The 27,462-nt window shown below is 42.7% G+C and overlaps 1 protein-coding gene across 3 annotated transcripts in view; it reads left to right on the top strand.

Annotated features, from left to right (window-relative positions):
• Positions 1-26,294, top strand: part of NWD2 (NACHT and WD repeat domain containing 2) — a 58,282-nt gene extending 31,988 nt beyond the window's left edge. Inside the window, exons 4-7 of one of the 3 annotated variants that reach the window (XM_039347598.1) lie at positions 8,409-8,612; positions 16,862-17,006; positions 17,747-18,336; positions 20,477-26,294. In XM_039347598.1, coding sequence (XP_039203532.1) covers positions 8,409-8,612; positions 16,862-17,006; positions 17,747-18,336; positions 20,477-24,406 — 4,869 coding nt within the window. In that variant the 3' untranslated portion in view covers positions 24,407-26,294. Of the gene's footprint in view, positions 1-8,408; positions 8,613-16,861; positions 17,007-17,746; positions 18,337-20,476 lie in introns of those variants that run through there. The other 2 variants (XM_039347607.1, XM_039347616.1) reach the window with 2 other exon arrangements.
• Positions 26,295-27,462: the final 1,168 nt, after the last annotated feature.

The raw sequence follows: 27,462 nt of genomic DNA, 5'->3' as shown, positions 1-27,462 counted from the left end.
AGGGAGTCAAGCTATTCTCCAAGGCCCCTGAAGGCAGGACAAGAAGCAACGGGTGGAAACTAATCAAGGAGAGAAGCAACCTAGAACTAAGGAGAAACTTCCTGACAGTTAGAACAATTAACCAGGGGAACAACCTGCCTCCAGAAGCTGTGAATGCTCCAACACTGGAGGTTTTTAAGAAGAGACTGGACAGCCATTTGTCTGAAATGGTATAGGGTTTCCTGGGTTGGACTAGATGACCTCCAAGGTCCCTTCCAACTTTACTATTATTATTATTATTATTATAAACCCAACTCCCTTCTAGCACTGAAGATGTTACCTAGTTGGGTCATGAAATGTCTGCAAGAAAATTACCGAGCTCAGAGAGCACCAAGGACCCCACAGTCTTCCTCCTCCTCCTCCTCCTCCCCCTCCCTTCTAGAACTGATGATGTTACCTAGTTGGATCATGAAACGTCTGCAAGAAAACCACCAAGTTCAGAGAGCATCAAAGTACCCCATGGTTCCAGCTTGAGCTACCGATATTCTCTTCTCTTCCAAGATGCTTCAGACCGACAGTTCCACAAAATAATTCTCTCTATAAAATTGAAAAAAGGCTATCTCGTCTTTTGAACTTTCAGCAGAAATTTCACATCAAGGGCAGTTAAAATATATGCTCCTCAGTCAATGCGCTGAAAACGTCTCTCATTTTATTTTTATTTTATTTTATTTTTGGCCACCATAAAAGGTTGCCTGTGCTTTTACTCCTAAAAGGGGGGGGGGAAAAGGTTATCTTTGTTTCTGCTGGCAGATTCTCTGTTACGCAGACATTCCATTTGCTCCTAATTGCTGGTTTTGCCAACATATTTGAATGTAGCTCATTTCTAACAATTTTCTAATCACATTTTAGATTTTAAAAGCTTTGCGATTTTATGACTCTGCAGCCTTGCTCGGATGTAAAATTGCCTCTTTTGTGTTTTAAGAGTGTTGGCTGGATCTGATGTTTTGGTGAAGGTTAAAAGCAACAGATTCCTTTTTTTTTTTTTTTTAAGTGTGCAGCCAGACAATATGAGGTAGCAACTGTAGGTGTTTGCCCTCGTCCAAAAATACTGATGAACAATTAATAAAAGCATTGTGCAGGCTTTTCTTTCTCCAAACATCTCTCTTCCATAATACGGGAGGGGTTAATTTAATACTACAATAAAAGTTTTATTTAAAATTCACAGCGTATTGAAGGGATCTTATAGTGCTTTTGATTTTATTGTGTGTAAGCTTGATATTAGTAGTGTTATTTTGTAGCTGTCTTATACAATTTTTTATTTGCAAGCCGCTTTATAGATAGTAGCAAGTGTTTTATGTACAGTAGTGGCCAAATTGTGGAAACCTTTTGGGAAAAGTGTATTTTTTGAGGTTTGATGGCTAATAATACCACTTTTTGGGGGGGAGTAGTACCATAAAATTATATGTCAATGGAAAGATAACTTAATCAAGAATGTCATGCAACAAAGTTTGTTCAATTACCTGTACTGTATTCTATATAATAATAATAATAATAACAACAACAACAACAACAACGTGGCAGTGCCTGGAGACAGCAGAATAGACGAGAAAGAACTGGAGAACATAACAAAATACAAAGACCTACAAATAGAAATAGAAAGACTGTGGCAAAGGCAAGCAAGGGTAATACCAATAGTAATAGGCTCTTTGGGTGCAATCCCAAAACAACTGGAGCACCACTTGAACACCATTGGCATTGACAAATTCGCTATTAGTCAATTGCAAAAGGCGACCCTACTAGGAACTGCTTCCATCATGCGACGAGGTCTGTAATACCATGAAACATCCACGTCTGCTTATCCCAGGTCCTGGGTAAGGACTCGATAGGTAGACAAAATGCCAAATCCAGTCTGAACATCTGGCTGACTGTGCGATGATCAATAATAATAATAATAATAACAACAACGTGGCAGTGCCTGGAGACAGCAGAATGGACGAGAAAGAACTGGAGAAGATAACAAAATACAAAGACCTACAAATAGAAATAGAAATACTGTGGCAAAAGCAAACAAGGGTAGTACCAATAGTAATAGGCGCCTTGGGTGCAATCCCAAAACAATTGGAGCACCACTTGAACACCATCATTGGCATTGACAAATTCACCATTAGTCAATTGCAAAAGGCGGCCCTACTAGGAACCGCTTCCATCCTGCGACGAGATCTGTAACACCATCAAACATCCACCTCTGCCTATCCCAGGTCCTTGGTAAGGACTCGATAGGTAGACAAAAATGCCAAATCCAGTCTGAACATCTGCCTGACTCTGCGATGATCATCATAATAAAGTTGGAAAGGACCTTGGAGGTCATCAAGTCCAACCCCCTGCTCACGCATGAAACCCTATACCATTTCGGACAAATGGCTGTCCAGTCTCTTCTTAAAAACTTCCAGTGATGGAGCATTCACTGCTTCTGGAGGCAGGTTGTTCCACTGGGTTAATTGTTCTAACTGTCAGGAAGTTTCTCCTTAGTTCTAGGTTGCTTCTCTCCTTGATTAGTTTCCATCAATTACTTCTTTTGATCAAAATAAAGTTGTTTTCTTGCTGAAACCTCAGCTCAGGAGTTTCTTTGGCTTTTTAAAATTCATGAGTAGCCCATGGAAATTTGTGAGGACCTTACAGCACTTTTTTTTTTATTTTATAATTATTTTATTTTATCATTTTATTTTATTTTTATTTTTCTCTTACATACATATGTTAGTTTTTCAACCAACAAGCTGTCTGGAATCAACCATACTAATACATATTCCATTCCTAATCCTTCATTCTTTCTTCTAGCCAACAGTAGAATAAGTCCCAAGTTTCATAGTAGTCTGTATCTTCTTTATCCTTCCATCTCAAAGTTACTCTGTCCATCTCCGCGCATTCCAATGTTTTTCTGATTATGTCTTCTTCTGGTGGTAGTGCTTCATTTTTCCCAATATTGCGCAAAACTTATTCTTGCTGCTGTGAGGACGTGTAAAATCAAATATAGGCTTTGTTTGTTAATCTTTTCAGGCATTATGCCTAATAAAAAAATTTCAGGTTGATACTTGATGTTAAGTTAAATAAACCTCTGCAGAGGAAATGCCTTCCATTGTTTGACCGTTTCTTCTACAGATATTTATTTAAGTGAAGAATACAGGTATAGACTACAGATGTCAGAAAAAGCCAGTGGAGTCCTGGGCTGCATCAACAGAAGGATTATATCAATATCACAAGAAGTGATAATAACCACTAGTGAAGCTATATCTCAATGTTTCTCAACTTTGACAATTTTAAGGCAATGCTGGCTGTGGAATTCTGGGAGTTGAAGTCCACATGCCTTAAAAAATTGTCAAGTTGGAGAAACACTGCATATCTGGAAAACTCTCTCCAGTTTTGGTTACCACAATACCCCCCCCCCAAAAAAAAGGTACTGAGTTCCTAGAAAGAGTGCAGAGAAGAGCAACATAGATGCTAGAACAGTGATTCTCAACCTTTCTAATGCCGTGACCCCATAATACAGTTCCCCATATTGTGGTGACCCCCAACCACTTATACATCACCGGGTGCCAGGGGCGTGGCCAAAGAAAAGGGGAAAAAAATGGCGGACAGCCTTGTTTGGCGACCCCCGTGAAATGGTCGTTCGACCCCAAATGGGGTCCCGACCCACAGCTTGAGAACCACTGGGCTAGAAGGTCTGGAGGCTAAATCATACAATGAATGTGAAGGGATTTTATTGTGCATATGATTTTAGTATGTTTAAGTTTGACATTAGCATTTATTTTATATCTAGTAACCATTTTATGTTGATAACTTATAGTGTTCTCATGTAATCATTGTTTTGTTATTTTGTAATCATTATTTTATAGTTAATTGCTTGATCAGATGCTTTATATATACATATACGGGTATATTGGAAAAGTAAGGGCTTCGTGCTTTAGGTACAGGTGATTGCTTATATGAAAAGAGCACAGCAAGGGGAGGGGGAAAAGGAGTTACGGATGGAGCCTGGGTTGCTGTGTATGAGTCATCATCTAAGAATTGTTTTTTTGTGCCATCTTATGCCTGGTACCAAGACCTGATCTCTTTGTTCTGAAAAGGTATAAAAGGTGGAAGACATCTTTTCTGGTTGTTGCCTTCATCTCTCTACCAGCCACGAAGAGAGATGGGGGTCACCCAACTCAATTCTGATCAAAATAAAAGTTGTTTGCTTGCTGAAACCTCATCTCAGGAGTTTCTTTGCCTCTTTTAAATTCCTGAATAATGCTGGGGCCATTGTGAGGCTAAGTGGAAAACCTTACAAATGGCTAAGGGAAATAGGATGAAAGTATGCCGTGGCTTATGGTCATTGGTTTCTGCAGACCACTTCAAAGAAACAATACATACCAAGCTGTTTTTTAAGTCCCGAAATAAAAAGAGAAAAATCTTCAAAACAACTGAAACCCACAAAATCGGATTTCTGTAAAATAACTAAACTCTATTTATAAAGTGCTAAGTGTCATACTGGACAGTATTCCAATGAAGTGGTTCATCCCAGTTAAATGATTGGGAATAAAATAAGCTAATCAAGGATGGAAATTGATCAAGGAGAGAAGCAACTAAGAACTAAGGAGAAACTTCCTGACAGTTAGAATAATTAACCAGTGGAACAACCTGCCTCCAGAAGCAGTGAATGCTCCAACACTGGAAGTTTTTAAGAAGAGACTGGACAGCCATTTGTCTGAAATGGTGTAGGGTTTCCTGCCTGAGCAGGGGGCTGGACTAGATGACCTCCAAGGTCCCTTCCAACTATTATTATTATTATTATTATTAACAAAACGTATATTGAATATTAAGACGGTGGATTCAGGATCATCCTATTTGTTCACAGTTAACTCTAATTACCAGCCAGATTTGGTTAATGAATTTTAATATTTTCAAAAGAGAATGTTGTTAAAGTTTTATTTAAAAAAGAAGAAGAATATAATCATTGGCAATTCTTCATTGTTAAATGTAATTTTGAGAGACGTAATTCAGAGAGACACTGAAAGGTAATAAATTGGGATCTGTGTTCAGGTCCTTGTTCACTGTGAAGCCCTGGACTAGTTAATGTCTTTGCCCTTTGCCGTATATTCTATTTCATCTGGAAGAAGAATGGGCTTAATATGTCACAGAATTGTAAAAAAAGAAATCCTTTTTCAAGTCGATAAGTCAGGCGCTGAGTTATATTAAGAAGGTATAAGGATATGTAATTATTGGTCCCACAGCTGTTCAAAATGTTCTGTCTCACACCTGCTGGTATAAATAATCATATATTCTAATGTTCCATTATTGTAAATATGATGGTTTTTTAAAAAAAAATCATATTATTAGGAGAAATAGTGCCACCTGGTGGCCGAATCTCACAAGCTAGTTTTCCAGGCTCGTGATTAACGTTATTTATACATAGTGCTTAATGTACCCATTGCTTTCAATTAGGATGGGTTAGGTGGGAATATTAAGATTCACTGCGAACAATGGAGGAATGAATCAAAATGCTACTTTGTGCTTCCTGACCCCCCTTGCTTTTCATTTTAAAAAAAAATATTATTCATTTTTTTTTCATACGAACAATAATAATTTTTCAACCAACGTGCTGAGTTTACATATGCTAATACATGTTTAATTCCTAATCCTTTTTTCTTTCCTCTAGCCAATGGTAGAACAAATTCCAGGTTTGATAATAGTCCATTTCTTCCTTTTCTTTCAGTTTCATAATCATTCTGTCCATCTCTGCGCATTCTAGTATTTTTTTTAATTATTTCTTCATCTGATGGTACTCCTTCATTCTTCCAGTATCGCACAAATAGGATTCTTGCCGCTGTTGTAACATGCAAAGTCAAATATAGGCTTTGTTTAACAGTCTTTTCTGGCATTATACTTAATAAAAAAATGGAAAAATGTTTCCCTTGCTTTTCAACTGACAGCTTGGAAAAGAAAGAGTTAATCCTGTTTGACTTACATCGATCCATTGGAAATTGAAAGGAGGTTAAATCGAATGAACGTAAATTTTGCTATAGAATACAGGCATTCCTCAACTTACGACAGATTGTTTAGTGACCGTTACAATGGCACTATCAAAAGTGACCTATGACTGTTTTTCATACTTACGACCGTTGCAGCATCCCCATGGTCACGTGATCAAAATGGCGACTGACTCACATTTATGACGGTCGCAGTGTCCTGGGGTCAAGTGATCCCCTTTTGCAAACTTCTGAGAAAGAGAGTTGATGGGGAATCCAATCCACGTAACCACTGTGTTACTAGCTAAATAAATGCAGTGATCCACTTAACAGCTGAGGCAAGGAAGGTCGTAAAATGGGGCGAAACTTCGCTTGTCTCACTTAGCAACCGAAATGTTGTGTAAGTTGTGTAAGTTGTGTAAATGTAAGTTGAGGACTGCCTGAATGCAGTTATTTCTTCCTAAGCCTTGGTGTCTTCTGTGATGGTTTTCCCCCTACCCTTTGTTTTAAAATATTTAAGTTTTGATTTTATGAACCGCCCTTCCAGGGAGCAATCATCTAATACAGGGGTCCCTAACCCCCGGGCCCTGGATCAGTACCGGGCCACGGCATGCCAGCAACCAGTCCACACAAACAAGCAAAGCCCCATCTGTGGGATGCAGGCAACACACAAAACCACACCCCCTCCAGTCCGCGGAAAAACCTCTCTCCACGGAACTAGTCCCTGGTGCCTCTGATCTAATGTAGAGTGATTTGTTCCTCTTGTGATCTCCAGCTCTACAAGGCAAAACCACCGCTCTCCTTCTGAGGCTCCAGTTTTTAAATCCATACGGTAGGGGTCCCCAACCTCTGGGCTGTGGCCCACTAGTGGGCCGTGAGCTGTTTGCTACTGGGCCACCGAACTGTTTGCATGAACATTTGCATGAGCGACGTGCATGCATGCATGCCACTCAAGCAAATGGAGCTGTGTTGTGATTCCTCGCCAGCCAGTGGACCTAGCAGCTGAGTCAGAGAAATCAGAGGAGGAGGCAGAGGGGCCTGGGGTGACATCTGAGTCAGAGGAAGGCTCTGAGGAGCTCCAAGACTTACAGTCGGACGAGGAGCCTGGCCCCTCTACTCACGCTCAGGCTGAGACACAGCTGTGCTGGGAGCCTGAGTTGGACAATGATGAAGAACAGCTGGGACAAATCCAGGATGCACGTAAACGCTGACAAGAAAAAAGAGTAGGACAGAGGGATGCAATGGGGCGGTTCCAAAGGCAAAGGAGAAGGCATTAGGAAGCCACACCTTGGCTGCGTAATAAAAGGGAAGGTGTGGGAGGTGCTGGTTGCCAAAGGCAACCATTCGTGTTAAGGAATCGAGTTTCCGTGAACTGTATTTTGTTTGCCTTGGACATGGACTCAGGTCTGTGAATAATAAAAGGGGATTGTTTTTTTCCTGCGGTTCCAGCCTGCTTGTTGGAAGAGGGGTTTCTCCTTGTGAGCTCAACAAGGACTCACGTAGGCTGGGACAGAACAAGCTGCTTGTGCACACACCCTTGCCAGCAGATCAAGCAGAACCATCGCCTCTGCCTCCCCCCCCCCCCCGCCAGTCCACAAAGCCGAAAAAGTTGGGGAACTCTGCATATGTTACAATTTGGGAAAACGTGGCATGTTTATCGTCAGGGTGCTGTGTCTGCAGTTTAATGGTTTCTCTATACAGGTTGTCCTTACCTTACAACAGTTTGTTTAATGACCGTGCAAAGGCACTGAAAAAAGTGAGTTATGACCGTTTTTCACCCTTACAACCATTGCAGCATCCCCCGTGGTTACGTGATCCAAAATTCAGACACTTGACAACTGATTCATATTGATGACGGTTGCAATGTCCCCGGATCATGTGATCCTCTTTTGCGACCTTCTGACAAACAAAGTCCATGACTGTGTGGCTAACTTAACAACTGCAGTGATTCCCTTAACAACTGTGGCAAGAAAGGTTGTAAAACGGGGCAAAGCTCTCTTAACAAATGTCTCGCTTAACGGCAAAAAATTTGAGCTTATTTGTGGTTGTACGCCGAGGGCTACCTGTACACTCGCTGTCCCCAATAGCTGTGTTTTATGAGGCATAGTCAGTGGTGGGATTCAGCCAGTTCACACCAATTCGGCAGAACCGGTAGCTATTTTTTTTGTTGCCCAGGCCCAGAACGGACTTCCGGAAGTGGCATCCACACAGAGGTTGTTCACATATTTGAATCCCATCACTGGGAAAGGCCCCATTTCTCTACATTGCTGAGAGTAGGAAGATGAAGTGTGGTACTGTTTCAATTTGTTGTCGTTTTGTCGTTGTGCCTATTAGCATCTTGGAACAAGGAAAATGGTTGTCTAATCTTTTATGGGCAATGTCATCAGCACTGTTCCTGAACGTAGCTCTCTGTTGTGTGCACAATAGGGTCTTTTGGGAGAAAAATACGGAGGTATCCGGATACCGGGGGAAGTGGAATCGTCAGAGTTTGAAATGATTCTGGATGCAGCTATTGAGGCCAAGCTGGAAACCAAGATTTTGGAAGAGTGCTACTGCCGGGATGAGAATGCGGTGCCCCCAACTTATTACCTCAAACCAAAATCTGAAATTCTGAAGATCAATCCCAATATGGTAAATCTTCTTCACTTGATGTTGATTTGAGACTTGTGTCTAGGTAGAAGGCGTGTTTTCATAATAATCTTCTTGCAGGGCAAGAGATGGCAGAACCTGAAGGTGGAGTCAAAAGAGGGACCAGCTTAGAATCCCTACGTAGCCACAAGCAGACAAATTCCAACATCCCCTTGAATTCTGTTGATCCTTATTTAACTCCAACTGATTGCTTGAGAAGTTGAGAAGATCGTAGGCTGTTAGTTGAGAAGATCATGGGCTCTTTAGCAATAAATCAGCTTGATCGGATCTTCGCTGGTGGACCTGGTCTTTCGCGCCTGATGGTTCTTCTGAGAATTGTAGTTTTCTGAAGAGGGTAAAATTAGCTGACCTCAAAACCTCAGCCGTTCTCACCAAAGTTCCCAAGATACCTTTGTAAAAGTCATGGCCAATTGGTGTCCATTACAGTAAATATAAACTTGATTAGCGAGTTACTTTGTCCAGATTGCTGAATGTGTGAGCACTCTGTTTTATCCTTCACTCCCTGTCAGTGTCACTCAAATGGTGTAGGAGAGACCTCAGTCTCCACAAGGTGAACATCTTCGTACATAAAGCTGGACATGTGTCCTTCCTGTAAGTAAGAACATTGATAAAGAGAAAATGCTTCAGGAAATCAAGATGGTTTAAGTGAAATCAAGAGCTTACATTTTTGTATTCCAAATGCAAAGCATAGATTCCATGCTAATCTACCCTAACATTCACAGGACTTCCCATATTTATTTTTCTCTCCTTCTCTCTCTATTTTTCTCGTTTTCTATTAAATAATCAGGACAATGCTTGTCAGGCACGAAAGATCAGGTCCACACAGGAAGCTCCAATTAAAGTGATTTGTTGTTATCCATGCCTTGGAACAGGAATTTTCTCAAAGGTTACCACCTACTAGGAGTTAGATAACGGTCAATGGAATTCAAGAGGGGTTGGCCTAATTCGCTTGTGGCTACGTAGGATTCTAGGATGATCCCTCTTTTAACTCCACCCCCAGTTTCTGTCACTCTTTCTTGTATAATGTTATGCATATGATCTGAAATACATAAAATGTTCAAAAGCTGCACTGGCTTATGGAGATGTATGCCTATCAGCTGTTAAATGTAAGAAATGCTTTATCACAATCCACCTCTAAGCAGGCAAGGGCCCATAATACAGACAGAAATAGAACCAATTCCACTCGGCATTCTTCCTGACAATCAGGAGAAGAATTGGTCATTATAGGAATAAATTGTCCCACTCCTCAGTTATGGCGTTCGGCTATAATACAATGATATCCCAGACCTATTCAGAGTTGTTTACTAGGGGTGCAAGGGGTGACTGAGCTCAGTTGGAAAAAATGATTTTAATATCATCTGCCAATAATGGTCTTTGTATTTCAAACGGAACACCTCTTAAGGTGAAATCATGTAGATGTTTAGTCAAGTACAACAAGGGTCCCCAACCCCTGGTCCATGGACCAGTACTGGGTCACGGCATGACAACAACCGGTATGCACAAACAAGCAAAACCCGATCTGTGGGATGCAGGCAGCACCCAAAACCACACCCCCTCCGGTCCGCGGAAAAACCTCTCTCCACGTAACCGGTCCCTGGTGCCCAAAAGGTTGGGGACCCCTGAACTACAAGGAAGAAAATAGTTTTTCCTACAGTAGTTTTCCATTGATGCAAGAGTAGATCAGTGGTTCTTAACCTTTTTGAATGAATTGCCCCCTTGAGCCAATGAGGAAGTTGTCATCGCCCCCCTCCCCCAACATAACCTCTCAGTCACAACACAGGAAATAATTCTTCAATTTATGCAAACCCTTTTTTTGTTTTCTTTAAAATTGTCATCAGGACCTATTGATGCAAATAATTTATTTCCAGTCTTTTCCCCATATCTCAATTGTTTGAAAATTTTTGGTGCCACCCGTCACTTTATTCCCAAACTTTGTGATACATGTATTTCATTATTATCTTATTTATTCAAGACATTTTAATGTAATGACCACTGAAAACAAAATTCAATTGCAAGGAAGTGAATTCCCCGAAAAGAAAACCAGTAATAGTTAATGATTGAATTACAAGTGAAATTTAAGACGCAAAAAAAAATATAAAAAGGGCATAAGAACAAACCGCAATGCGCATGAAGATAAGTGATGCATCTTCACATATGTATGGCGTTCTGTACTAAAGCTAGCTGGAGGAACATTTGAAAAAACAATTCAATCCACTAAGAGCGAGCGATCTGATGTTTTCGTACGACAGATATACAGCGATTCACTGTACGAAAAAGTCTCAAAAGTATCCCCAAAACTTCTCGCTCCATCGCCCCCATATTGCCCCCTTTTTGTTCCTTCGCCCCCGCGTCACCCCTTTTTGTTTCATTGCCCCCCTGAAAAACGAAATCGCCCCCTGGGGGACGATATCGCCCAGGTTAAGAACCACTGGAGTAGATGACTTGCAGTTGGGTTGACTTGGTTTAGCTAAGGTTGATTAAAGCCTCAGGTGTTCCAGAAAGGATCTAGAAAGTTCCTGGCTAAACCTTAGGACTTACTAGAAATTCAGGAATAGATCCAAGAAAATACACTTTTTCAGATCTAAATTCCCACTCATAGAATACTAGGGTGGGAAGCGACCTTAGAAGTCTTCTAGTCCAACTCCCTGATTAAGGCAGAAGACCTTATACCATCCCAGTCAAATAACTGCCCAGTCTATTTTTGAAAGGGTCTAGGACAGGGGTAGGCAACCTTGGCTCTTTTATGAGTCGTGGACTTCAACTCCCAGAATTCCTGAGCCAGCCATGCTGAGGGGAAAGGGAGAGGTTTCCAAGCTGAGCCAGGCTGGCTCAGGAATTCTGGGAGTTGAAGTCCACGAGTCATAAAAGAGTCAAGGTTGCCTACCCCTGGTCTAGAACAATTAGCCACGGCTAATTCACCACAGCCACTTCACCACGGCCTTCTTGCATCAGCCAACTCACCGCAACCATTTTTTCACAGCCAGCCTGCCGTGGTCCTCTCACCACGGCCATCTCTCTGTGGCCAACTTGCCATGGACAATTCCACGTGGGATAACTCAACACAATAGATGTTATTTGCCACTGTTTCTTCAACATTATTTCCATTTTTTGTCAATGGAAATAATGTCAAGGAGACACTGGTAGATAACATTTCGTGTGTTGAGTTATCCCGTATGGAATTAACCAGAGCTAGTTGTCCCATGGTGAGTTGGTTCCAGCGAGCTGTCTCACGGCAAATTGGCTGATGCAAGAGAGCCATAGTGAGATGGCCGAGGTAGGTTGGCCACAGTGAAGTAGCCATGATGAGTTAACTACGGTGAGGTGGCCATGGAGATTTGGCCATGGCAAGTTGCCCCATTCTGTTGTTGAAAACCTCCATTGATGGAGCACCCACAACTCCAGGAAGTAAGCTATTCCATTGATTAATTGTTTTCACCACCAGGAAATGTCTCCTTAGTTCTAAGTTGGTTCTCTTTAACAAGTGTCCACCATTACTTCTTATCCTGTCCTCTGGTACTTTGGAGAATAAGTCAATCCCTTCTTCTTTGTGACTGTCCCACAAATACTGGAAGGCCACTATCCAGTCCCTCCCGATCCTTCTCTTCAATAGGCTGGTCAAACTTAGTTGAGTGAAACTAGTCATTCCTTCACTTGTCCATCCAAGTTTTTTGTTTTATGTTTAGAAGTCCTTCAAGTTCTCAGCCCTGGGGAGAGGGAGAGATAGGGAGGAAATAACAGCATGGGAGAGTTGCCATGGAAACTTTCCATCATTAAGAGTTTGTGCAAAACCTTGTCCCTCCCTGCTGGTGGTTGCCATGGAGACCATTTTTTCAGACAGATGGGGCAGGAAAAGGAGTGCAAATCCCCTAGATTCTGAGTTGAATTTTTCTATGGGGAAGTGACTAGAAACTTATATTTTTCTTTTTAAGTACAATAAACTATGCTACGTGCGCCCAGCACATGCCTATTCTACTATTGTCTGTTCACGTATAACTAAAATTCAGATGTTTGGCAATTGGCTCATATTGTTCTATCCCAGCCTATTGCCGTCCTTGTTAAAGGCACAAGGACCAAACCCCTGCTGATACAATAGGCTGGAGACTTTAAAACAAAACAAACCCCTTTTAATATGGGTAACAAACCTGTCAAATAGTCCAAAACACAAATAGCAAAACTCAAGTCCAAAGGAAGGAAATAGTCCACAGGAAACACGATGCAAACAGAAGAGTAGTCACAAGCAAGATGAACCGACCAGGATTCCAAGAAGCACTTTGCAAACGGTTGCCTTCAGCAACCAGCACCACCCACACCTCCTCTTTTTATACAGCAGTCCCAAGGCGTTGCCTCTCAGTGCTTTCTCCTTTTACTCTGGAGTTGCCGTATGGACTGCTGCTGATTTACTCTCGCTAATTTACGACGTGTGCGAGCATCAATTAGCAAGTCCATCAGGTGTGAGTCCTCCGAGTCTGACTCATTCTCCTCACACAGCTGAGCTTCATCAGGAACACAACTGGAGGGCTCAGGCTCTGCATCAAACCGTGAGTCCTGTAATTCATCAGAGCCTCCCTCTGCCCCTGATGGCTCTTCAAATACCTCCTCCACCTCCTGCTTAGAGTCCTCAGACTCAGCTGTTTGGAGCACTGGCTGGCACAGAATCACAACACATATTTATGATGGTCGGAGTATCCTGGGGGCCGTGTTGATCCCCTTTTGTGACCTTCTGACAAGCAAAGTCAATGGGGGGAAGCCAGATTCGCATAACAACAATTTGACTAATTTAACTACTACAGTGATTCACTTAACAACTGCGGCAAGCAAGGTCCTAAAATAGGGCAAATGTTTCACTTAGCCACAGAAATGTTGTGCTCCATTGTGGTCGTAAGTCAAGCACTACCTGTGTAATCCATGTACATATCCTTTTCACCAATTGCCAAACATTTGTGTGTTCAATTTAGATTTTGCTGGCAAAGAGTTAAAGGGAGACTAGTATAGCTATATCGAGCTATTTAGCTCTCCTCAGCTAGCCATACCCTTCTGAGAGTCGAACCCGGGCCACCTGCACGTTAGGTAGCTGTGTTAACCTCTAGGCCATGGGTTCTCCTCGCTTTTGTCAGCTGCGCCATGAAGGAGAAATTAAGTGTTTTCCAGTAAAGCTGGTCTATCAGAACACCTGATCTACGAAGCAGAAAGAGAGAGAGAGAGAAAGAGAGAGAGAAAGAGAGAGAGAGAGAGATGTTTTTACTTAATAGAAGTCTACTAAGTCACCAGGTCTCCAACTTGTGACTGGTAACAATCTTCAGCCTTTCTTGGTGAGAACCAGCTTTTTTGTTTCTCTTTGAAGACGTTTCACTTCCCATCCCAGAAGCTTCTTCAGCTCTGACTGGATGGTGGGAAATGGAAGGATTTATACTCCTGGTAGACAGCTGGTCATTTGCCTTCTTTTAGAGAGTCGTTGAGGCCACTTCGAGGTTTATCTGCGTCCTCAGGATCACCTGAGTGGTATGGAGTCTTCTTGGTGTTGCTGAAAGGGTTATAGGAAGACTCCACACCCATTGGCACCACTCAGGTGACCCCGAGGACACAGATATACCTCCAAGTGGCCTCAACGACTCTCTAAAAGAAGGAAAATGACCAGCTGTCTGCAAGTCCAGTTCCTCTTGAAAAAGCACCTTTGGGTCAACCATGACCTGGATAATGGAAAATCTCCACAGATATTCTTGGTGAGATACTGTATAAAAGTTTAATACCATCACCGATCACCAAGCTTTCGTCAGATACTTCTGACATCGTCAGGGTTAATGCTGGTCTGTGGAAGAGTGCCTTTATAGGTGAGCAGGTCAGAGGAGGAGGAATGTTAGAAAAGAGAGGATGGACAGAAATGGATGAACAACAGGCAAGTCAGCAGATTATGGGGAGGACATTGGAGAGGGGAAGATGGACAGTGGGGTGAGGTGGCTGGATGGAGTCACTGAAGCAGTAGGTATGAACTTAAATGGACTCCAGTCCTTCCTTCTCATTAGGTGGCCAAAGTACTTGAGTTTCAACTTCAGGATCTGGCCTTCTAAAGAGCAGTCGGGGTTGATCTCCTCTAGGACTGACCAGTTTGATCGCCTTGCAGTCCAGGGGACTCGCAGGAGTCTTCTCCAGCACCATAGTTCAAAGGCCTCCATTCTTTGGCGCTCGGCCTTTCTTATGGTCCAACTTTCACAGCCATACATTGCACCTGGGAGAACCATGGCCTTGACATACAGTCATTATAATAGCCATATCTTTGTTAAAGCTCACCTCTACGAGTCTTCCTTTATTCTGAATATGGGCTATACAGTTTCTTACCTGTTGTCAAAAATTTATGCTCCCGCTAACAGTGCAGCAAAGATAAAAGTGTGCTTATTTCAATTGCTCCCCAATTAAGATGGCAAACTTCTATCTTGGCTGCAGTGAGAGCCGTTATCTTATTTCCAACTTATCTTATTGTGGCACTTATCACTTATAGTGGAACAACTTGCCATCCGAAGTTGTGGGTGCTTCTTCTTCCTTATTCTGAGTAGTATTGTATTTATTTTTTTATTTTATTTTTTCTTGTGATATGAGAAATGTAATTGTTGGGAGGATCATTGTGAGGGAAACAGCTTAGCTTAGTGATGGCGAACCTTTTAGAGACCGAGTGCCCAAACTGCAACCCAAAACCCACTTATGCATCGTCGAGTGCCGAGTGGGTGTGGCCCATTGGATGGGCGTGGCCCACTGGGTGGGCGTGGCTGCGGTGGTAACGGCAGACTGGGTGGGACTAAAAAGTTCAATCAATCAATTCCAACTTTGCAAGATCTTTTTTTTCCCGCGAGAAGTTGAAATTGACTGATGGATTGAACCTTTTTTTTTTGTACACGGCGGTGGAAGCCTAAAGCAAAAAGGGTTTATAAAACCCAGCTGAAGGCCTAGGACTGGGGTGACAGTGCGTGTGTCCACAGAGAGGGCTCTGAGTGCCGCCTCTGGCACCCGCGCCATAGGTTCGCCACCATTGGCTTAGCTATTTCACCGTAAATCAAGTTTGAGAAAATCTTAACAGATAAAAATGATTTCAATTTTGTGGGAGAAAAGTCTCAGTGAGAATGGTGAAAACAGGACATATAACGCAACAAAGAGGACTAATCAGAAAAGGTTCTATATTGATGCTATTACCAATTGGATAAATGCTAGGTATATGTTTCTGTTTAACCTCTTTGTTACTAAAATACTAAGAACTGTATTAACCTGATGTTTGCAGAAGAGAACAATATGGAAAGAAGAGAAAAATCAAGGAAAGCTGTTATGTAGAGTACAATATGATAGAAATTGGCTATAATTGATTGTTGTGAAATGTGAACCTAGACAACATGTTATTTACTAAGCACCAGCTTGTCAGTTTTTTAAAAAAAATCAATAATATGTATATAAAAAGAAGTTGTGGGTGCTTCATTGCTGGAGGTTTTAAAGGAGAGACTGGACAGTCAGTTGTCTGAAATGGTATAGGGCAGAGATGGCGAACATTTTAGAGACTGAGTACCCAAAATCCGTCCCTGCCCTGCCCCCCTGCCTGCCCGAAGGGCCACTCACGCCTCCGTGGCCCGCCACATATCGCCCAGACCGCCCAGCAGTGCGAAGGCGGCCATGTCCTCCGCTTGCGCCCCACAGCATCCTCTGCACATGACGGGGCGCGAGGGCGGAGTCTTGTCCCCACTGCCCGGCTGCCATGTCCTTGGCTGCACTGGTCCGTGCAGGCCACGCTTGGGCGTGACTCCTCTGGGGGGGCTGCCTTTGAGGAAGGGACCAACTGTGGGAGGCGGGGCTGGGGCAATGGCACGCAAGCCCACAGAGAGGGCTCTGAGTGCTGCCTCTGGCACGCGTGCCATAGGTTCTAGTATAGGTCCTCCTGTTTGAGCGGGGGGTTGGACTAGAAGACCTCCATGGTCCCTTCCATTTCTCTTCAGATTGATCGATCTTGAGAGCAGTTATCTTAATATTGCTCACTTATCTTGTATTGTAAAAAATATCCCTGCCTTTGGATTTGTGCATATTGTTCCTGAAGGGGTTTTTTTTTTCCCCGAAAGGAGAGAGGCAGCAAATAATATTTAATTAATAAACATATTAAAAATACAAAACCTGCCAAGTTCATTTTTTGCCATTGTCTGAGCCCCTGGCACTGATCTTTCCTTCCCCCCCCTCCCCTTGTTGTCTTTTTTCTTGCTTTAAAGATGGAAGCCTCTTGCAACCCTGCCAGACAGAGCAAATGGCAAGATGTATCAGAAGAAATAAAGGTGATGTTTAAGACAGCTGTGAAGATACTGTATGAAAAGGGGAAAATGAAACACAGTCAAGCAAACAGATATCTTTGCTCTGGTAAACATGAAACACAGGCACACAGTGCATAGATACATGCTGAGATAGGATTGCACCTGATCAGGGAAGTATGTGCAAAAAAAAAAAAATTGTAGCCAATAATCGCATGCAATTGTTCCTCGTAGGTGTTACTGTTCCTAAACTGTGTCTCTTAACCCCACTCCTGAGCGATGGAGAGATAGAAAAGGCACTGTACAGGTAGTCCTCGACTTACAATCATGATAAAGCCCAAAATGTCTGTTGTTAAGTGAAACATTTGCTAAGTGTGCTTTGCCCCACATTACGATCTTTTCTGCCACTGTTGCTGCGTGAACCACTGAGGTGATAACGTTACTAACACAGTTGTTAAGTGACTCCAACTTCCCCAATGATTTTGCTTGTCGGACGGTTGCAAAAGGGGATCACATGACCCCGGGACATAAATACGAGTCAGTTGCCAAGCGTCTGAATTTTGATCACGTGACCAAAAGGATGCTGCAATGGCCGTAAGTGTGAACAACAGTGCTAAGTCTTTTTTTTCCGGTGCCGTCTTTGAATGGTCGCTAAAATGAACTGATGTAAGGCGAGGACTATCTGTATAGAGCATAAGTGGCTTTGTCTTCCTGGCCCCAAGAATAGAAGACGGGAAAACAATTAGAGGAGCTTGATACGGCCTAGTAAATTTAGATTCAATGCAGCAGATTTCGCTTTGCTCTCCACGATATTTAGATGTCCTCTTCTTTCTTTTATCTCCCTCCCAGCTATTGAAGATGAATTCGATTTTGCCTTAGGAAATCAGACACCAGCTTTTTTAAAGAAATGTGTTTGCTACATCCGGAAGATTGCCAACATCGAACGTTTTGTGAAAGTTCCCGAGATGGAGAAATACATGGACGTACTTCACGGAGGCGGGAAATTCCTGAGGGATCCAGAAGCGCTGGAGAAACTCGTGAAACTCAGGGATGAATTTGTACCTACCATTGTGGCTTCCTCCAATTTGAGGGTCTACACTTCGGTTACCCATTGTGACATCAAGTACGGTTACACCCAAGAAGTGGAGAGCCACTACATCGAAGGACTGGGCAAACAATTCTACGAAGACATGGTGGACATCATCCAAGCAACAGTGCAACAGAATTTTGACATAGAGACGGACTGGATTTATGATGAAGTCCTGCAACATTCTTCTTTGTGTAGATCCTACTCTTCCTTCTATGAATATAGATGTGATGCTAGAACGATAATGCGCAAATATCTCTTGCCTAAGAAAATGGGCCATGTTAATCCTCTTCTCCTATATGGAGGACCGTGCACTGGAAAAACATTCTTATTAGCAGAAGTAGCAAAGAAGGTAAAAACCAACAGCCCGCCTGTGATTTTTTTCCCCTACTGTTTTACACCTAATTGAAGACTACTTCTCTGTTTTATTTTAGCTCTATTCGTGGCAGGCTGTAATTAAAGCTTTCTATAGATAGCTTCCCTTGTTGGCTGTCCTATTCTTGAAGTAGCATATAGAAAGGAGAAAGCGTTTGACTGATTGAAGTTGATGGGCTCTTAAAGTAGCCACAACTTTTATTTCAGGCTCACAAAAAAAGGCTGAAGGGGGCACTTTTGTCTGTCTTTTGAATCGGTTTTGAAGCATGCACAATGAGAGAGTGAGAGTGAGAGAGAGAGAGAGAGAGATGAAAGGAAGGAAAAAAAGGAAGGAAGGGAAGGAAGGAAAGAAAAAGAAAGAAAGAAAGAAAGAAAGAAAGAAAGAAAGAAAGAAAGAAAGAAAGAAAGAAAGAAAGAAAGAAAGAAATCATACAAAATGTAGCACCTTGGTCAAACTGCCTCTTTTTTTTTTAGCAGTGTTGCAAACCACCATTTTGATAAAATCATGGCTTGTTGAAATGCATCTTTCCAGAACTGATGACAGGGATGGATTTAGGCCTAAGGTTTTGAAAAATGCACCACTGGGTGAGAAATCGGACTTGTTTACTGCCCTTCTTATATAAGCTGGAGCAGTGGTTCTTAACCTTTTTGAACAAATCGCCCCCTTGAGCCAATGAGGAAGTTGTCATCGCCCCCCTCTCAATCACAACATAGGAAATAATTCTTCAATTTATGCAAACACTTGTTTTGTTTTCTTTAAAATTGTCATCTGGACCTATCGATGCAAATAATTTATTTCCAGTCTTTTTCCCATATCTCAATTGTGTGAAAATTTTGGGTGCCACCCGTCACTTTATTCCCAAACTTCGTGATACATGTATTTCATTATTATCTTATTTATTCAAGACACTTAAATGTAGTGACCACTGAAAACAAAATTCAATGGCAAGAAAGTGAAATGCCCGAAAAGAAAAACAGTAACATTTAACGATTGAATTACAAGTGAAATTTAAGATGCAAAAAGAAATATAAAAAGGGCATAAAAACAAACCGCAATGCGCAAGAAGATAAGCGATGCGTATTCACATATGTACGGCGTTCTGTACTGAAGCTAGCTAGAGGAACATTTGAAAACACAATTCAATCCACTAATAGCGAGCAATCTGATGTTTTTGTACGACAGATATATAGCAATTCACTGTACGAAAAAGTCTCAAAAGTGTCCCCAAAATCTCTCGCTCCATCGCCCCCATATCGCCCCCTTTTCGTTCCTTCACCCCCGCATCGCCCCTTTTCATTCCATCGCCCCCCTGAAAAACGAAATCGCCCCCTGGGGGGCAATATCGCCCAGGTTAAGAACCACTGAGCTGGAAGATAAATCTGTTTTGGCTTGTAGAATGTCATCTTCAGCATTGCTAATACAGGTAGTCCTCACCTTATAACACTTCATTTAGTGACCCTGGGACACTGCAACCGTCATAAATGTGAGTCAGTTGTCAAGCACCCGAATGTAAACCATGTGACCACGGGGATGCTTCAAGGGTCATCAGTGTGAAAAATGGTCCTGAGTCACTTTTTGTCCATGCCGTTGTAACTTCCAATGGTCGTTAGACAAACTGTCTAGAACAGGGGTAGGCAACCTTGGCTCTTTTATGACTTGTGGACTTCAACTCCCAGAATTCCTGAGCCAGCATGGCTCAGCTTGAAAACTCTCTCTTTCCCCTCAGCATGGCTGGCTCAGGAATTCTGGGAGTTGAAGTCCACCAGTCATAAAAGAGCCACAGTTGCCTACTCCTGCTCTAAACTAATAAAGTCTACATTAATTAACATTAATTAAGCTTTCATATGTTCCTCTAGGTCAGGAGTAGGCAACCTTGGCTCTTTTATGACTCGTGGACTTCCACTCCCAGAATTCCTGAGCCAGCCTGGCTCAGCTTGAAAACTCTCTCTTTCCCCTCAGCATGGCTGGCTCAGGAATTCTGGGAGTGGAAGTCCACGAGTCATAAAAGAGGCAAGGTTGCTTGCCCCTGGTCTAGGACTAGCAGTATTGACTGTGTTTCTTGCTTGTGTGTCTACTAATTTGAACAATAAACCTCTTTGTACTTCTACATTTGCAGGCTTATGCATGGCTGAAGGAAGAAATGGGGCCCGAATCTGATCCTGTGGTGATTATAAGGTTTGTAGGACTGACAGAGAGGAGTACAGACCTGAGGAATCTGCTTCAAAGTATTTGTGAACAGTTGGCTGTTAACTATCGATGCCTTGTGCACAGCTACCCGAAAAAGATCCACGATCTCCAAGACTTGCTTGTTAACCTTCTGAATGAGTCTTCCTTTCACCGACCCCTGGTTTTAATTTTCGATGCCCTGGAACAACTGGCCGAAAACGATGACGCCAGGAAATTGTGGTGGCTTCCTGTCCACCTGCCCCGTTCGGTGCGAATTATCTTGTCCACCCTGCCGAACAAACACGGCATCCTGCAAAAACTGAAGAGCCTTATCTACGACGAAGACAACTACATTGAATTGACAGCCAGGGACAGAAAGATGTGCAGTCAATTCCTCAAGCACCAGTTGCTCCAGGTGAAGAGAAAAGTGACCTCGGGCCAACAAATCTACGTCAACGAAGCATTCTCCAAGTGCACCTTGCCTATGTTTGTCAACTTAACCTTTCAAGAAGTTCGAAAGTGGAGATCCCACAAGGATGTCGATGGGTCTTCCCTCTGTGTCACTGTTCACGACAGCATAGAACAGATGTTCTGGTCTCTGCAGAACAGCTGTGGGCCCAAACTTTTATCACGAGCCCTTGGCTATATCACAATGTCCAAATCCGGCTTGAGTGAAATGGAATTGGAAGACATTTTAGCTCTTGACAATACCGTCATGCTTGAACTAAGTCAGAGCATCCAGAACCTCAACCCGCTGAGGGTACCTTACATCTACATCGCAAAACTAAAAGAAGGATTAGCAGGATACCTGATACAAAGACAAGTGAAAAATGTGACTCTTCTAGTCTGGGCTAATCGGCACCTACAGCTGATTGCCCAAAAGATTTATCTTCACAACGAAGGAGATGTGCATGAGATGCACACTGTCATTGCAGAGTATTTTCTAGGAGTTTGGTCTGGAGGCCGAAGGAAATCTCTGTACGGTGAAGATCAATATCTGAACGGCTGTCTGGACAGTGACAGCAGGAGTATGAATGACGAGGAGAGACACATGATGGACCACGTGAATTTTGATAGGCAATCTCCTGATCAGCCTTGGGTCTTCCAGTGCAACCCTTTGGAGCCCGACATTTTTTTCATTAACCACCGGAAAATGACTGAGCTTTTGCACCACCTGACCAAGTGTGGGAAAACCGATGACATTTTGTACGGTGTCATCATGAACTTCAGCTGGCTTTACACCATGATTAAAATTGGGCAGTTCGACAAAGCCCTTTCCGATGTGGAGCTGGCCTATAACTACTCACAAGAAAAAGAGCTGAAGTTTTTAGCAAACACACTGCGGGCCATCAAATACAAAGTGATAAAATACCCAGGGACCCTTTCCGCTGAATTACAACAGAGGTTACTCCCAGTGATAAGTTCCTTGCCCAAACTGAGACAGCTTCTTCTCGAGTGTGACAAAGATGGTCCTAAATATTGTTCTATAGTTCCACTTCATTCTTCTATGGATGTAACTTATAGTCCTGAAAGACTACCTCTCTCTTCCAACTGCTCTCAAGTGACCGAAATCTTACCTACCTTTAATCCAAGTATAGTTATTGTTGCTCTAGAAAATGGGTCTATCAGTACCTGGGATGTTGAGACTCGCCAGCTCTTAAGGCAAATTACAACCACTCAGTCAGTTATTTTGGGCATGAAACTGACAAGCGATGAAAAATACCTTGTGGTGGCCACCACCAAGAACACGCTCTTGATTTATGACAATCTAAACTCTTGTCTTCTCTCTGAGGTGGAAATTAAAGGATCGAAGCATAGCGGAATTGGAGTGAGTTCCAGTTTTATAAATGGTTTTACCCTCTCAGTAAACCACGTACTGTCATGGTTGGAAGCTAGTAAGGACATTACAGTGATTGATCTACTCTACGGATGGCCACTATATCAGTTTCACTGTTGGTATGAAGTCACCTGCGTCCAGTGTTCAGGAGATGGGATGTATGCTTTCTGTGGACAACATCTGAACACGGCATCAATATTTCATTTGGGCAGCGGCGACAAGCTAGCCACAGTGACCTCCGAATTTTTGGGAGGGTTTGTCAAGTTTCTTCTCATCTTAGATGCAGCTCAAGAGATGGTCATGGTGGACAGTGAAGGGGCCCTTTCTATTTGGAACACAGAGGAAATTGCGCATCCTCAATTAATGGATGACTTTGATTGTAGGAGGGGGGATAGTGATTTTGTCAGCCTTGAACTTGCTGAAGACCAAAGTGCCATTTTAATCTGCAAGTCTCTCAGTATTGACCTGCTGGACACTAGCATGTGGAAAGTTGCAGAAAAGTTTAAAGCGAAAAGGAATGAGCGCTTTGTCTCAGCCGCTTTATCCAAAAACGGAGATTATATCGTTGCATCTATTGAAAATACCTCTGCCATTTTCATTTGGAGGAGAGATACCGGACAGTGCATGGCGAGCTTACAAGAAATCTCAGGAAACATTGTCCGGTTGATTAAGTCAAATCATCACAACATGCTGCTCTCCTTGTCCACCAGTGGGGTTCTTTCGGTATGGGACATTGATATTATCACTGCAATGTCCAACATTGACAAAACAGGCAAGCCAATCCAAAGACTCGTTTTGCCCTCCAAGGGGGAAGCAATTTACACACTGGATGGATCTGAAGCTATCCATAAATGGAACTTCAGCACAGGCTTCATTGAAGCAGTATTTAAGCATGAAAGCCCGGTTGAAAGATGCGTCCTAACTTCCAATGGGAAATTGATGATTACGTCGGATGACAAATGCAGCCAGTATGTGTGGCAAACGGGTTCCGGCGAAAATCTCTTCCGCATCAATGGGCAGAGGATATGCCAACTGTTGATCACCCACAATGACCAGTTTGTGGTCTCCCTCTGTGAGCAAAATGCATCAAGGGTGTGGAGGCTGTCTACCGGACACCGCGTCTGCAACATTCTTGTGGCCTTGCAGAACGCGTTTATAACCACCGCGAACACCTTTGTGGTTGGCATGACAAAGAACAAAATCTTAGCGGTCAGCCTGTGGACTGGCAGCATAACCAAAAAGTTCTCTTGTGACGATGGCATTGCCATTGTGGATATCAAGCTCATCCCAGACTGCCCGGATATTGTGGTCTTTATCACGTCTGCTGAAACCGTGAACATCTACAGTCTTACTGAGGAAGTCGTCTCTAGACGTTTACAGCTGCCTAATAGTGTCCTGAAAACGTTAGAGGATTTTGAAATATCGCCCAATGGAAAACTGGGGATTCTCTCTTGCGGGGATGAGAATATCAACATCCTGGACCTTCACAGCGGCAAGCTTCGAGTGGTCCACGCTTCGGGTATCATATGGAGGCAGAAGCTATCTCAGGACGGACGCTACCTGGTCTACATTTGCTTTCGCAGTGGGGAAGACGATGAGGATAACAGTGGCATCTCCATCTTAATTGTAATGAGGTTGGCCGATGGCAAAAACATCGGGGCCTGCTCACTGTACAAAACCCCCACTTTCCTAACTCTTTCCCAGAGGCACCTGAACATCATTGTGGGCTTCGACGACGGCAGCATCGCCACGTACACCGTAGTGGATCGCGTGGATGCCGCCCTGAAAATCAAAATTGCTACGTCCAACAGCCGGCAGATTTTCAACAACGCCACTCAGTTGAGGCCAAAGTGTCACCATTATAGCTTCAAGGCCACCGCAGACTGCATCTGGAGGGAATCCACAGAGGTGTTTGCGAGAGACAGTCCCATCACCGTGGTGGATGCGGAGAGCAGCGACGCCACTCCCACCAAAAAACACAACTATTGCTACGACAAAGTGTGCTCCGCCATCGACTGCAGAGTGTTCACCGCTGGCAACTGAGCATCGATCAAGGAGTCAGCTCGCCCTTCCGCGTATCCGATATTGCGTTTATTTGTATTTTGGTGCAAGCCCGTTTTTAAAAGAGCTGAATCAAAACTAACACAATTCATGAGGCAAAGAGAAAAATACTCAAATGGGAGGCTTGGTCCACAGTCTTGACTGAAACTTTCAAGCAATATTGTCTGGTGCAGTCTGCCATTTTTAAAATGGTGGTGAAGAAGGCTTTTAAATAAGTAACGAGGCTATATTTCATATTGGAATGAGGTGGATCAAGCATTTTTTTAAAAAAAAAAAATCCAGGTGACCAGAAGCAATTTTAAATTGATGCTAACTTGCAAAAAAAAAAAATGGGCTTTTTTCTTTCCTTCTGATGGTGTATAACCGAGATGTTATATCTCACCCTGAAAGAGTTTGATGCATTCCATAAACATTTGAAATAGCAGCTATTAGAACCCCTACACAAACATACAAAATAATTGTTTTAAAAACAAACAAACAGCAAAGGGATTTTTCAGCCAGCGAATAGCACTAGTTCTCCCAGGTTTCAGTCAGGACGATCATACCGTATAACTCTTTTGTCTCTACATTTGGTGATCTGTAGCGTTGATTCGTTCTGCTTGGTTTTTCCTCTTAACCTGCTTCATGTAGAGTAGCAGGTGAATTAATGAAAAAGTCACCACATAAGGAGCTAAGAAATTGTCTTTGAATTAAAAACATTCTGAGTTGCAAACGTTTTAAATGTCGACTAAAGTTTTCGATTGCAAAAGTATAATTTTTACAAAAGTGCTGTAAAGCAGGAGTGTGCAACTTGGGCAACTTGAAGATTTGTGGACTTCAACTCCCAGAATCCCCTAGTCAGCCACGGTGGATTCTGAGAAATGAAGTCTACAAGTCTGAAAAGTTGCCCAGGTTGGACCATGTTTTCAAGGAAGCAGCTTGGTCTGGATCTCGTGCTGTTTTCTATATTCTTCACAACGACTTTCAGTATGATGATGAAGAGAAGATTTTTCCATCCGAAAGAGCATTAGGAACCGTCCACCCCATTCCATCCTCTCTTTTTACATCAAAGGACACCCTTCTGATCCGTTCTGTTCTAAGGAATCCTTGCAGGGATCAGAACGGTAAGGATCACACATCCTGACCCATTTAGTGCTTGCCTTATTGTCGTTCCTGTTCTTTCCTGCGTGAAACACAGATGCGATGACCAAATTACTCGGGGACTCAAGTGACACACTCGCTTATGTGCTGAAAAACAAGCAAACAGACAAAAAAATAATAATAATTCTGGCTGCCTAAAGAGTTCTTTACTGTTACACTTTGTAATAAATTTCTTACTTCTCTGTACAATATCATACTCTTCCCTTCCTGCTTTGGGCTGGCCTTTTATAAGATTTTATCACTTTGAAACCTGGGGTTAGGAAAAATAGGGATGTAATTCTGGTGTTGTTGTTTTTTTAGCTCCTGTCCTCCCGTTCTCCTATTCCTGCCTTTTCTAACCTAGAGCTCTCTCCAGATAGCCTTTAGAGATTATGGGACTTGTAGTCCAAACACATCTGTATGAATGATGCCCTGTTGGACACGCACAGCTCGATTAAGTATGTGAGTTTCAGATGGATAATCCCTCCCATTAATTACAGAAAGTAGAAAGTACATCTCCTAGTGTGGCTAGCTTATGTGTGTAGGCCTGTCTTCCATTTTTAAAATAAAGGCGACTTGTGTCCCATCCCAGCTGGTGTGCATTTTGTAATAGAAATTTATCATGCCAGTTTTGTCAGCCCATATTTATTTATTTATTTATTTATGAGACTTATATACCGCTTTAAGTGCAAGCACACTCTCTAAGTGGTGTACACCAGTAAGCAATGTATATATATATATTTACATTGCCCCCAACAATCTGGGTCCTCATTTTACCTACCCCGGAAGGATGGAAGGCTGAGTCAACCTTGAGCCGGTGAGATTTGAACCGCTGACCTGCTGAACACAGTCAGCTAAAGTGGCCTGCAGTACTGCACTCTAACTGCTGCGCCACCTCGGCTGTTGTATTTTATGACTCCCGAGGATCCTTCTTTTCAAATCCCCTGGAGCAGAAGCTCTCCAAGCTGATTTGCACAGGGGTGAGGCACACACTTCATCACAGACAGAATTTGCACATCACTTGCTGAGGCTCAGTTTCCTTTTTGGAAATAAACATCGTATACTCAGCCTCCCGGGAACGATGAAGTCTTGGATTCTCACATGACGCCAGGCAAACGAAAATTGCGTGCAAGTGTGTGAAGATGCTGCTCTAGATCTTCTTCTTCTTGTGCCATATCCGTTATCGGACGTTGGCGATTATGTTGACGATCCTGTTTTTATCAGCAGCCGCATGCTGCTGAGTTTTGTCCAAACCAGTCGCTTAGATTTTGAAGCCACAACGTTCTTCTTCTGCCTGGTCCTCGTTTGCCTTCAATCTTTCCCTGGAGAATTAAATGGAGTATGCCGTATTTTTCTGGGTGTTGCATCACATGTCCGAAATATTCGAATTTTCATTTTTTTAATTGTTTTGGTGATTTCCTTTGGCTTTCCCAGGCAGCTGATCACCTCCTCATTTCTGATCTTGTCAACCCAGCTTCTACGTAACAGCCGCCTGTAAATCCACATTTCAAATGCTTCCGGTCTCTTCCGGTGTCCTTCTGTCAGAGACCAACTCTCTACTCCATAGAGCAGGATAGAAAAAAATATAGCATCTGAAAAGCCTGATTTTTAGTCTTAGGCTTATGTTGTGACTACAGAAGACCTTTTTCATTTTGAAGAATGCTGCTCTAGATACTTGTGGGTTTTGGAGACTGTGGAAACAGCTGCCTAATCAAGTTGAATTTTACAACAGAGAAATTATACATTAGGATAGGTGTGCCTGTTGACCAAATAACGTTTTGTGCTTTAGTTGAATCGAGCTATAAGGTGCATTTCCTTACAGGTTGGTTTGGTGTGGTTTTTTTTCAAACATTTTAACATTTGAAAGTCATTCGTCAAGCTTTGTATACAGGTAGTCCTTGATTTAACGACGGCAATTG

This window comes from Crotalus tigris, unplaced genomic scaffold, assembly GCF_016545835.1.
Source record: "Crotalus tigris isolate CLP2741 ecotype Arizona unplaced genomic scaffold, ASM1654583v1 scf7180000017559.9942113025:1136094, whole genome shotgun sequence".
NCBI classification, from domain to species: domain Eukaryota; kingdom Metazoa; phylum Chordata; class Lepidosauria; order Squamata; family Viperidae; genus Crotalus; species Crotalus tigris.
The sequence above is the reverse complement of the archived record's forward strand: the minus strand, read 5'-3'. Positions and strand labels throughout refer to the sequence as shown.